The following is a 12,752-nucleotide window of genomic DNA, read 5'->3' as shown; positions in this document are numbered from 1 at the left end:
ACTGTTAAATTAGTTGAAAACCTGAGTTAGGTATATATAAGGTGCATGTGGTCCGCACGGAGCAGAGATGATTGAAGAGTCTAACAGCAGCAGTAAAAAAACAAACTCTCCCTCACTCCTACACAAGACAGTGTGCTTACAGACAGTTATCTAGCTAGCTAAATAGTTCATTAAATCTCATTTGAAAGATTATCTTTCTTAAAAGATCAGACCCTTCAGAGTTGTGCAAGTGTGTTGCGGTAAGTTCTGTTGCAGATTTCTAACAATAATTAATCCTCTTTTCATAAATTGTAATCTCACTTCACAGGCACAATTCTTTTTCAGTACATTTAATAGTTTCAACAAAAGTAAGATGTTAGGAATACACAATAAAAAAGATAAAATGCCTTGGGGTCAATGGCCCATGCACGCTTTGCAATGTGCTGTATCAATGTAAACTAGGTTCAGCAAATCTAGTACACATTCAGAGGCCGACCAGTGTTAGAAATTCTATTGAGAGAAAGTGAAATGAGACAAACCTTCGTTGAAGATGAGGCAGTGCTCCGCCTCGATGCCCTGCCCCTGGATGGTGATATCCTGAGGAACTGGAGCATCTTCCCGGCCGATGCGAGTCACCCCTGCAACATCAATAAATACACGTGATCATCATTTGAGTAAAAATATCAGCAACATAGAAATTAAATCAGGCTTGATGGTGAACAAGACACCATTTGAACCAAACACTCATGGACAGCATCTTTTTCCATCTCAGTTAAAAAACTAAACTATAGTGTATGCCAGCAATTAAAGAGGCACTACTGCACTATGAATTGGAACTGATTATTCTTCTTCCTCAGTAGACACATTGTGGAGAAAAATAGACCCCCATTTGTCCTCAAATGGCTTGTTCACATTGTTGGCATGCCTCAGTGAAATGGAAGGACGCACCAAGAAGGGAGAAAATGTGTGGCAAGGCTTATACAACAATGAAAAAGTAGAAAATGAAAATGTCACAATGCTGACTCTGCCATTGCAATCGACCTTTGTACTGTATTTGTTCCATTTATCCTGTTAAATATACTGTGGCTGAAATCACTCTTGCAATCGCTAAAGCCAACAGTTACTGTCGTACTTCGTCATTGTGACTACAGCTCTACCATCTGAACGTGTTAAAATCCATTTAGAAGCTGGTGCTGAGAATGTGTGTCTGTGTGTGTACGTAATGCCTGTATTTTCAGGATGCACTAGAATTAGTGTCCTGTGGTTGTGTTAAACCAGTGCAGTTTCAGTCTGCATTATTTTTTTTCCACACTCATATGATCTAAGACCACAGAAGTTTAATCAGATAATCCTTGAGTCCAGAACTGGTCCAAATTTGAAGAAATTCTCTTGACATATGTTCAAGAGGCCAAGAGACATATTTTGTGAAGCAACTGTGACCTTGACCTTTGACCCTTGACGACCAAAATCTGATCAGTTAATCTGTGAGTCGAAGTGAACCTATTTGCCGAATTTGAAAGCATCCACTCAAGGCGTTCTGAAGATAGCATGTTCACAAGGTAAAAAAAGGGGTTTGTGAGGTCACTTTGACCTTGACCTTTGACGCCATGACCACCAAAATCTAATCAGTTCATTCTCAAGTCCAACAGATCATTTGTACTAAATTTGATGAAATTCCCGATAGGTGTTCTTGAGATATTGTGTTCAAAAATGGGATGGATGGACAACCTGAAAACATAATGCATAATAATGATAAAACATGATACACTGGATCTCAGTCTTTCAGTTGATTGGAAGAAGGGGATTTCACTCTTTGTATAAATCACTTCCATTGAACCGTGCAGTGTGAGTCATCACTGTTTTACAACCGTTTGGGTTGTTGTCATCACTTTTATGGTAAACTGTGAGTTCAGGCTGTGCAGTAGCACAAGAGTGGGATAATTCTCTTTCCCCAATAAAAATAAACAGAAATAACCAGGGATGTTTATGCAGTAATTTGTATAAGTATGGGTTTCAGTCGTCCTGTGTGGCTTTATTATGACCTAGGATAGAGTAACACTTTCAATTATTGAACCACTCCCAGCACACGTCTCCAGAAACCATGGAAAAAAAGGGAAAAAGCAGAGAAGGAAGGGCAGTGAAAGAAAACAACTAGGGAGGAATAAGGAGGAAGATCTGACAGGTTGGAGTGAGTGTAATCCTTCCATGTCTATGCAGCATGTGCATTACCTTCTTTCAGCGGCAGCAGCGTAATGGCCACACTCAGCCTCCCGCTGCCCAAGCTAACGAGATGAGGCGTCGCTGTCTGGACCTTCAGCCCCTTCCCCGTGTCGATCAGGTCCAGGTTTGGAGACTGCAAGAATCAGTCAGAGAGGAAAGATCCATTTAGTTTATTCAGAAACCTTATATGTAATATAATCCATTATTTGTTCTTTAATGACACAACAAATGTATTTGTGTGTATTGTCTTACCTTCGATTTAACTGGAGACATCTGATCTGACTCCGGTTGGAACATCCTCTCAGAGTCCTGCAGCAAAAAAGCAAATCATGTGAAGTTTTCTTGTTGAAAAGGTCAAAAGTTTACACACTCATGTAAGGACACAAATATTTCCTATGTGAAAGCAAAGTAATAGAGTAAAGAGTAAGTTGTACACATCTGATGTTTATACCCATACATAGCTACACTTACTTATAAACTCAAAGAAGAAAAACTATGAGTGGCATGTTGGGTTCCCACATGAGAGGAACTCCCTGTGTGAAAGTCTTCCAGGGAAAAAAACCACTGGAGAGCAAAATTACAAACACACACAACAACACAGGCTTGTATTGGGAAGAACTGGTAGAAATGTTCCATGAAAACACAGATAGTCACTCTGAGAGCACATACCTCCTCCAAGGCTTATTGGCCACTTTATCACCATGTTATCACGTACATGTTTTAAAACAAGATATCTGGATCATTATCTGGATCGAAAACTAATTTAACCTGTTTATATTTTTTTTATCTCTGCATTTTCACTGCCAAGGAAGATATGTTACTGTCAGATCACACAAACACAAGTGAACGGATTTCCACAAAACTTGGAAGGATGTGATATGGATCAGGAAAGAACAAATTAATTTTGGTGCAGATCCAATATTTCTTTTCACTTTCTTTATAATGCGAGATAGGGCGTTTTAAACTATTTCTCTATTTTCCCAGGGAATAAGTCATGAATCTTGATGAATAAGATCAGGCACATTTAGGGAACTGATATCTATCCTTGGCAGAGGTATGCACTCTACTGAGTGTTCTTATTTTTCATGAGCAATTCACACAATGAAAAAAACTTGTTTTTCTCATGTTAAAGAAAGTGAGAAAAAAAAAATCCCTGGAAGATGAAATCCACTCCGAAAATGAATCAATTCTTCATTGGCCCACATCGCACCATTTCACCAAGTTTCGGCAGAGCAATTTTTACGTAATCCTGCAAAAAGTTTGACAAAAAGAGAAACAAACAGTAATGAAAACACCACCTCCTGCTCCCCAGAGGATGAACCCTTACTCCATTGGCTTCCCTTTTGTGCCAAAGTTCAAATTTCAAGTTGTCATGGCCAATATGTCATAAATTAACAGGGACATTATGTTAGCCAATTCATGGTCATGAGGAGATAAACCTTTGCTTCAGTTATTGAACGTTCATAGTCAACGGATTTGGTTTTATCTGATCTTTCAGCACAATATCTATTTGTAGTGACGTCAGCATAATTCATCTTGCTGTGTGGTTATGTGAAAGCCCTCACAGCACTTAGTTAAGGTCAGGGAACGACTGGTTTGGTTTTATACATATTTACATTGAACCAAAACTGGTCTCTGGTGTGACCCCAACCCCCCCCCCCCACATGGTGACTCCAATGCTGTTAACAAACATAGTGCTTCACCCATTCAAAGCTTCTCACCACAGCACAGATGATTGCTGCTTACAGGAAACCACCCCCAACCACATCTCCCTGACTACCCTCTGTCATCTCTTCCTTCCCTCTTCCTTCTCCTTGTTGTCCTCACCACCATTTTTTTTTTACCATTCTTATTTTTTTTTTTCTTCCTGATGCTTAATAACTACTCTATTTCTTCGACTGTTTGTCTCGTCTTCTTTATTCTCCCTCTCTCCTTGCCCCATCCTCTGGCCGTTCTACTGTCACTCTCCCCTCCTTCCCGTTCTTTCCTCCAATCACCAGCAGAGGAAGCACAAATTAAAGTCAGCTCCATTGCACTTCCTCTAATTCAGTGCCAGCTTCCTTTCTGAGTTCACTTCCTTTTGCTGCCTTGACACCCTTATTGCCTTCAAACACACACACACACACACACACACACACACACACACACACACACACACCACCCTTATAGCTCTTATACCCACACGTACACACTCAGACACACAAACATCCACAAATACGGTCACGCATCAGCTCTTTTTGTTATCGCATGAAGATATGAGGCCCAACATTCCACTGAGTTTTTTTCTTTTTTCCTCTCTGGTGTAGACAAAGCAAACACACTAATGTATGATGGCAACATCAGCTCGACAAGAGTTACGAAGTCCAGATGAGAAATCGAGGTTAAAGTCAAATCACAAAGTTCAAGGAAGACTGTTGTGAAAAACAGTGACAAAGCTCTTTCCTCCTCTTTCTCTCCTCCCAATTCTTTCCTTCCTGTACGTCCTTTCCGGACGGGTTCCTCGACTCTCCCCCTCGTCTCCTCTCTTTACTCTATTGTTCCCAAACTTTGTGTCTCTGTCGTTCTCTTTCTTCCTCTCACCAGGTGAGCTTCGGTCTGGGCAGGTCAGGACACATCTCCCTGGCCTTGTTGTGCTCTAGCAAAGTAAAGCAGTGAAGTATGTCAACCCACCCCCTCCTCGATTTCCGATTCTGGCTCTGGCATCCTTGAGTTCTCCTTAGGTTCTTAGATCCAAACACCAAATCTGATGCTATCAGGGCCTTTGGACTACTGGCTGGTTGGGGTAAATGTGGGCATAAAGGGTTAAACAACAAAACAATATTGATAAAAATAAGAAGAGTGAACCCACAGACCGCTATCAGTCGACTCTGCTGTTTCCTGGAGATCTACACACCTTGTTAGCCTCTTTCAGCTCATTGTTTTGGCTTTAACATGGTTTACGTGTTCTGTTTCACTCTTAACCACAGACTGTACATAAAGATGGACGACATGACTGCTCCCCGAAAAGTGAGGACAATGTGTCCTGCTCACCCGCTCACCTGTCGTAGAGGTCATAGGCACTGCCTCCTCCATGTTCGTGGATAGGACACTGACCAAACTAAAATGTCAAAGTAAATGTCAAATAATTTGTTTCTATCATTTTAGTTAGCCAGAGTGTGCACAGTAGGGATCAGGGATGGAGCAATGGGATCAAGGTCCTGCCGAAATGTGCGCTCAAACAATCGTGAGTCAGTCTCAGCTGTCAATCATGACTTGTTACCTCATTTTTATAGCATCAAATAACTAACTTATAACAAATAACTTTTTTTGGAAAAAATCTTGGGCCCCGATCTCATACTTTAAACACCTGTAATCCTAAATCTGGTGTACTTCAGAACTCGCCCTTTAAATAATTGAAGACTGGCTGAAATAACTTTGAAAATACAAAAACATTTTTTAAATCTGCAGTCGAGACGGTGCATGCACCCACAAACTCTCTTTGATCCCATCTGCGGAACAGCTGAGTCGCCCTCAAAAATGCTGTGTTTAACCTGCATCTGGAGACAGAGAGATACATGAACTAATGAAAAAAAAGGGAAAGTGATGAAAGACAGGGAGCGAATCCGTGAAGCCAGAAGGGAAAGACCCTGCAATCCCGGGCTACTACTTCTTCATCCTCTGTTTTCATCCCTCTGTCTACTACCTCTATTTCCTCTGTATTTCCTCTCCATCTGTTTGGTCTTTTCCTCCTGTTTTGTTTTCCTTCTGCATTATTTCTGCTTTCTGGTTGTAATGCAGTCTGCACTCTCATGACCACATCTCAGTGCCATTTTCATCACCATTGTTAATGTCACTGATTTTGAATATTGAGCACTAGTTGTCATCATAGAGTCCTTTGCATACATGTATGCCTTTTTGGTTGTAAGCTCTTAAGTAAAATCTGCAATATGGGCGACTCAAAATAGGAACTTTAGCATTTTTTGGTCTCTGCATGAATTTGCCTTTGGAATATGGGTTCCCACACCAACAATTTCAAAAGCAGAAAGCACAGACGATTATGCAACAGGCAAGTCATCAGTATTTTCTACTTCAAGGCAGATATCTGATGTTGGCCATCTGCTTCTTCACTGCATCTGGCCGCGTTATTAAAGGGGCTCACAGTGGCCTGAGGCTCGAGGGTCTTTTGAAGCAGGCGCCTCTTCAAGATGATGGACATGAGCCGGAATATGCAATAAAAGGACATTAAGGTTCAAATGACAAAGCCCTCTAGTGGCTGTAGTCATAATGACAGGATCAGAAGAGGAAAATAGGAGTTGTTGGTATGTAGACATTGTTGAGTCTATTTGGTGAAAAAAACATGTTTGTGTTATGGCTTAGCAAAATATTGTAGGTAAACAGGAGAATAAATTAATGAATAATAAATGATAAGTGTAGAGACACGAGTGTTTTATTTAAAATCAAATGCATTGTTTTCCATCTATTCGAAACAAGGCCAGCTGCTGATGAAATGAATCAAACAAGGTCAGAAAACAAAAGATTGCTGGTCGTGTAAATAAATGTGAAGTTGTTTGTACTGCTTGCAGAGTATCAGGGGAAATAATGTGCCTGTGTTGAGTAGTGCTTATGCACACGCTTGGGTGTTATACATGTGGTATAATCCTGTATGCCTTCATTTCCACAACTCTTCAGCTGCTCTTTAAAATATGAGTGGATAGCGTCACCTGGTTATTACAGGATCTCCTCCTTCCTTCTGTCTTCCTAACTTTATTTCCTTTGATACAAAGCCAAAACAAGTCCTCCTCTTCTTCTTTTGCTCTCAGTCTCATATATATTTACGAGTATTGCCTGTGTTTAATCTGTTTTGCTGGTTTCTGTGCCTGGCTTCTCTCTCTGTTTTTATCTCCCCCTCTCTCCATCTCTCTGTTCCTCACAGACATCCCCTCCCCTCACATTCCAGTGTCACCCTCTCCTCCTCCCACCTGACAAAGCCAGTATTGTATCACAGATGCTGGTTAATATGGAGTCGTCTCAGGCGACCTTGTATGGAGCAACTCACGTGGCTAAATCAGCTTCAACAGGACTTTAATTAGTTTAATATGAGCCCGAGTCATTCAGGCACACGCGACATAGATGACAGCCCCTTAAAAAAACACAGATTATAAAACACTGTACTTCTCAGTCCCTGATTCCACAGGACACTTTTAGTTTATTCATAAAGTATTCAGACCTGTTGACTTTTTTCACATTTTATGTCGCCTTCTGCTAAAATCATTTAAATCGGTTATTCAACCTACAGTCAATACCCCATGAGTGCAAAGCGAAAAATGTGTTAAAAAGAAAACCCTGAAATATCACTTGATAAAGGTACTCAGATCCTTTACCCAGGACCTTGTTGAAGCACCGTCTGCAGAAATTACAGCCTCAACTCTTTCTGGGTATGACGCGACAAGCATTGCACATCTGGATTTGGAGATTATCTTCTCTGCAGATGTTCTTGAGCTGTCCGTCAGTGGAGCTCGGGCAATTCAAGGTCTCTCCAGAGGTGTTTGATTGGTTTCAAGTCATCTCTCTGGCTCGGCCACTCAAGGACATTCAAAGAGCTGTCTTTCAACCAGTCCTGTCGTGTCATGGCTGTGTGTTTAGGGTCATTGTCCAGTTGGAAGGTGAACCTTTGACACACTCTGAGGTCCCGACCACTAGATGCTGGGCCAACATACAGAGATAAACAACCATTCACGCTCACATTCACACCACCGGACAATCCAGAGTCTTGAATTACCCTAACCCCAACGTCTATGGGCTGTGGCGGGAGAAAACCCACGCACACACAGGGAGAACGTGCAGCCAAGCCGGGATTCGAACCTTGCTCTGATGCAGCAATGCTAACCACTACAACACCAAGCCACCCTGACATTATAATGTTCTGCAAAAATACATTTCTTGTTCAATGCCATAACTCAGGAGAAGAAAATGTTGACCATATTTCCTGTAGCTTGACGGGTTGGCAGAGGTGGTAATTCTAGTTTCCTTTAAAAACATTTGTTAAAAAATGTCTAAAATTACAGCTTTAGCTTTGTCATTATGGGGTGCTACATGTACACTGATGTGGATACGAGTTTAAACATTTCAGCACAACAGAAAGTGAAAAAGTGAAAGGGTCAGAATACCTTTTTTTTTACACCAAACATACATTGTGTGTGCGTTTATGTTTGGTGTAAACTCGAACCGATTAACACAACCTGACATTCAACTCCTGCCAAACACAAATACTAGCCAGCATTGTTAAAACCAAATTCAAACTCTCCCACACATTTCTTTCATTTAACAAAAGGCAAAGTCCTCACAGGAATCAAAGTCCATTGTTGCTGCAGATGACTCAGAGTAGGAGGAAATCTAAATTAAATATGTACTGAGTGTGTGTGTCTTTGAAAATGTCCACAAGTGGAGGAACAGTGAAGTTCTGGAGGGACACATGACCCACATTAGTGCTAATGGCTCACATGGTGAAATGAAACGATGGATAGAAAAGAAAAGAGGAATGTGAGATAAGAAGAGAGACAAACAGAGCGTGAAGGGGAGACTGGGACAAAAAAGAGATGAATGAAATAACAGAGTAGAGAATCCAGGGATGAAGGGAAATGTGATCCTTTTCCACAAAAATGAAACTGAACCAACTTTCAGACATCAACATTTTACTCAGACTAAAAAAGTAATATGCAATTTGTTTAGTTTTAAGTTCCGCATTGACACCAGCGTCGGTCCTCATCCCCAAGAGCCCTTTAATCTCATTGTCTTTCTTTGTCTTCTCCTTGTATGATGTCTTTTTCATCCTGAGATATTCGTATTCATTTAGTTTTCTTAGTTTTGCATCCATCGGGTGTTAGAAACGTCATCACATCCACAGATTTGGACATTTAAGTTACTCCCACTTACAACCCCTCGGCGAAAAATTAAGGGTAGAAATATACATTCACTGCTGCGAGGTTGAAAGATTCATTTTAGTGCTGTAGCATCTGTATAGATTTATATGTACATGTACATGCATATTTGCACACATACCACATACCAGATGTTTATCAGGCTTGGAGTTAGTAATAGTCCTTATGATGGAAAAGTCTTGTCAAGCTGATTTCCTCATCCTGGCCAGAGCCAACTTGACAGGTTCAACATATGCTGAGCATTCTGATGGAGAAGTGCTTTTATAAAGCCACATATGAATTTTTAAACTTGTAGCTGAGGACTTAGCCTAATGATACTACATCAAGAGCCACACTATAGATGCACAGATTGACCTGAGGTACTCTGCTCCACACGCACTCACACATCATGCACATTCTTCCTCTGTGATACTGTGTTTATATCATCAGCCTAAGCTTGTGCCTGAATATCACATATGGAGGAAGGATTTCTCTGACTCAAACACCAATATAAAATATCTTGTAAACCATTCATCATCAGTCAAAACACTGCTCTGATTGGCTGTTGAGGGTCCTTTAATATGCCATAAATTTTCGTAATCAAGGGCAATATTGAAATAAAATATGATCATATAATGAATAATCTACGTGATTCCAATGTCAACATAAGAAAGAAACAAAACTTCTCCTGTGTTTTATTTCCTATGAAGAAAATCTGCAAATCAAATTGAGCCTCATTAGCCCAATGAGAGTCACACACAGTGGAAGAAATGAGCTCACCATTATTGAAGCAGGACTGGCCACTTCTGTCATGGTTACGCAGCAGCAGCTCCCAGATCCAGGATTATGTCGCCTGACAAGAACTCCAGATACAAATATTCCCTCACTTCTCCCCTTTGGTGATCACGGTCTCTGCTTGACAGCACACACATTCCCAGTGAGCCACCTCTGGATGCCTATGGGGAGAGACCGCAGCTCCGGGCTCCCTGACACGAACACACACTTCAAACATAACACACACAAACGTGAAAAAGCCGGCGGCCCCTGCCAATTGCGACGTGTAGAGGAATGCAACAACAGCTGGAAAGTTGAGCAGGAGAGGGAACAAGGGGAGGGAGGGAGTCTCTCTCTCTCTCTCTCTCTCTCTCTCTCTCTCTCTCTCTCACTCACACACACACACACACACACACACACACACACACACACACACACACACACACACACACACACACACACACACACACACACACACACACAAAGAATAAGGTGCAGGTGTTAACAGAGCACCTACACTTGACCTCTCATTCTGACTGCTTCAAAGGGAGAAGCCTTAAGAGGTGGAGACAAGGGGAGAGCGAGGGGGGAAATAAAGAGTGACAAAGAAAGGGGAGAGAGAGAGAGAGAGAGAGAGAGAGAGAGAGAGAGAGAGAGAGAGAGAGAGAGAGCATTCTTTCAGAACTACTTGGCAGCAATGATAAGAAACAATGATAAGACGCATGTTTAACTAATGATATTACAACAGGAATGCAGACCAGTCGGCTTTTCTCACAACACAGTCCAGTCTTAAGGTACAGTCACTTATACCCTGTCTACACTGAAGCAGATATTTTGCTATAAAACTAACCTTTAAACATTTTAAGTCACTAAATAGAGATTTTTTACACCTTTCAAAGTAAAGATTTTCAAAAACTCCAGTTTCTGAATTATAAATGAAGTGCCTGTGTCCTGTTAGTACTCTTTAGCTAGCAATACATGTGACAATTACACAACAAGGAACAATTTTCAAAATATGTTCAATGATGAGGCTTTGGTCAAAGCTGTAGCGCTAACAGGAAACAAGGAATGACTACAATTGTGCACCTTACTGAATCAGGAAGTGTGCATGGACGTTGACACAGAATTGGCCCCCTCTGTGTAAATTGTGGCCCCTTTATGGCTTCCGATTTAGAAAAATCCTAGATCCGCCACTGACCGAACATACTAGTGGGTGTGTTCTCCTGGTGAAAGACCTGTAGTGAGGGACGCCCATCTCACAATGCAAAACTCTTCATAATGAAACAGGGGAAGTTAAATATATGATCGAATCCCACAACGTACCTCAAGACAGACCCAACGTCAGCACACCTCTGACAAGAATGCACATTTATCCAGGAGGACATTGAGTTCATGAGCCTAGTTCACTAGCTTTCCTCAAAATAACAGTTATATAGACTATGAGAATCAGAATGTTAAAGATAAAATATAAAATAAAAATGATCCTATAAAAAAGAGCCACATGTCCTCCCTGACAACACATATTGCATTTTACACACAACACCTGACACACAGACACACACACACACACACCCTTTGCTCCTTTTTAAGTTATGTGCACCATCTGAAAAATCTCAGCTACATGTACAGTCATGCTTCGCCTTAAGACATCATGCAGGTTTGCCACTAGGCCTGTATCAGAATGGGTGATTTCAGGTGGAAGAGGTTCATGTCTTTTCAGCCAATTCCGCAAAAAAAACCTAACATTTATATTCAAGTGACAGAGCCCTCTGGTGGCTGTAGTCATTATGACAGGAGCAACAGAGGAAATCAGGAGACGTTATGTCATCAAAAAGTCTAATTGGTGAGGAAGTAGAAACCTCTCAAATTTGCTTCTGTTTGGTGCGCTCCCCTTATTTTTGCCCATTTTAGGCGTAAACTCAATGTAGACAGGAGCCAAAAGTCTTAAATTGGGAACAGCTTCAAGTTATCAGGATAAAACTCTTGCAGTTCCTTTTGATGTATTTCTTGTCAAGTGTCTCCAAGAGCTATTTGGCCTCCATGGATGCTCGCTGGCATGAGAGCATGGTGCGCTTTCCCGGTGACATCATCCAAGCGCCCGTGGGCTCGACAGCATTCCCGAGCCAATTCCTCAGCTCCCATGTGATCCCAGGAGGCCGAGCACAGACTCTGGAGCTGTTTGGAGAAGGATTCTACCCGTCGTTAGGAGACTCCGCCATGAAAGACCAGTTTCATTCAGATAAATCCTCCAGCTTAGGTTTTGAACAGGTTTTTAATAGCCATTACTTAAAGGCCTACATTCCTTTTCACGTGAAGTTATTTTTCCAGTGCAGTCCATCCTGCATGAAACAGTTGCTGCACCACTTAACATCCACATGTTACTTTGAAGTACCAGTACAAATTGAATTATTGAAAACAAATTATTATTGAATTATAGCCTTTATCACGTCATTGGTGTAAGGCTTTGAGCATTTGTGTGGGTGGAACTATTCAAACTGCTTGTTTTTAAACAACATCTCCAGTACAGATAATTGGATGAAATTGACATTGTTAGTGGCTTAGGAGGAAGTGAGGTCTTTCTGTTTCTTCCCTCTGCCTCTGTGCGAGATTCAGGACATGACATAAGATACTGAGCATTACCATTTGTTTTTAACTTGTTTCAATACTGCAGTCATCGTGGTCTAAAAGAGAGCACTAATAAATCTGTGTGTAATTTATGTTAATGGCCTGGTTGGCTCCGCTCACTGACATCACTTGTGTTGATGTACAGTGGCTTCAGAAAGTCTTCAGACTCTTCACTTTTAACACACTCCGTTGTGTTATGGATTTGATTTGAAGTTAGTAAACTGCCCATCAATCTATCCTTAATAAAAATGGGTTTTC

General features: G+C 41.2%; 1 protein-coding gene across 4 annotated transcripts in view; it reads right to left on the bottom strand.

The window, feature by feature from the left end:
- The window catches only part of phldb2b (pleckstrin homology-like domain, family B, member 2b), a 44,665-nt gene extending 34,382 nt beyond the window's left edge, over positions 1-10,283 (bottom strand). For 3 of the 4 annotated variants that reach the window (XM_035142712.2, XM_035142713.2, XM_035142711.2), the window contains exons 1-4: positions 9,876-10,281; positions 2,452-2,508; positions 2,209-2,332; positions 519-617 (exon numbers count right to left, since the gene is read on the bottom strand). In XM_035142712.2, the coding sequence (XP_034998603.2) occupies positions 519-617; positions 2,209-2,332; positions 2,452-2,508; positions 9,876-9,908 (313 nt within the window). In that variant the 5' untranslated portion in view covers positions 9,909-10,281. Of the gene's footprint in view, positions 1-518; positions 618-2,208; positions 2,333-2,451; positions 2,509-9,875 lie in introns of all 4 variants that reach the window. The other variant, XM_035142709.2, reaches the window with a different exon arrangement.
- Between the last annotated feature and the right edge of the window lie 2,469 nt (positions 10,284-12,752).

Source organism: Hippoglossus stenolepis, chromosome 19, assembly GCF_022539355.2.
Source record: "Hippoglossus stenolepis isolate QCI-W04-F060 chromosome 19, HSTE1.2, whole genome shotgun sequence".
Classification (NCBI taxonomy): domain Eukaryota; kingdom Metazoa; phylum Chordata; class Actinopteri; order Pleuronectiformes; family Pleuronectidae; genus Hippoglossus; species Hippoglossus stenolepis.
The sequence above is the reverse complement of the archived record's forward strand: the minus strand, read 5'-3'. Positions and strand labels throughout refer to the sequence as shown.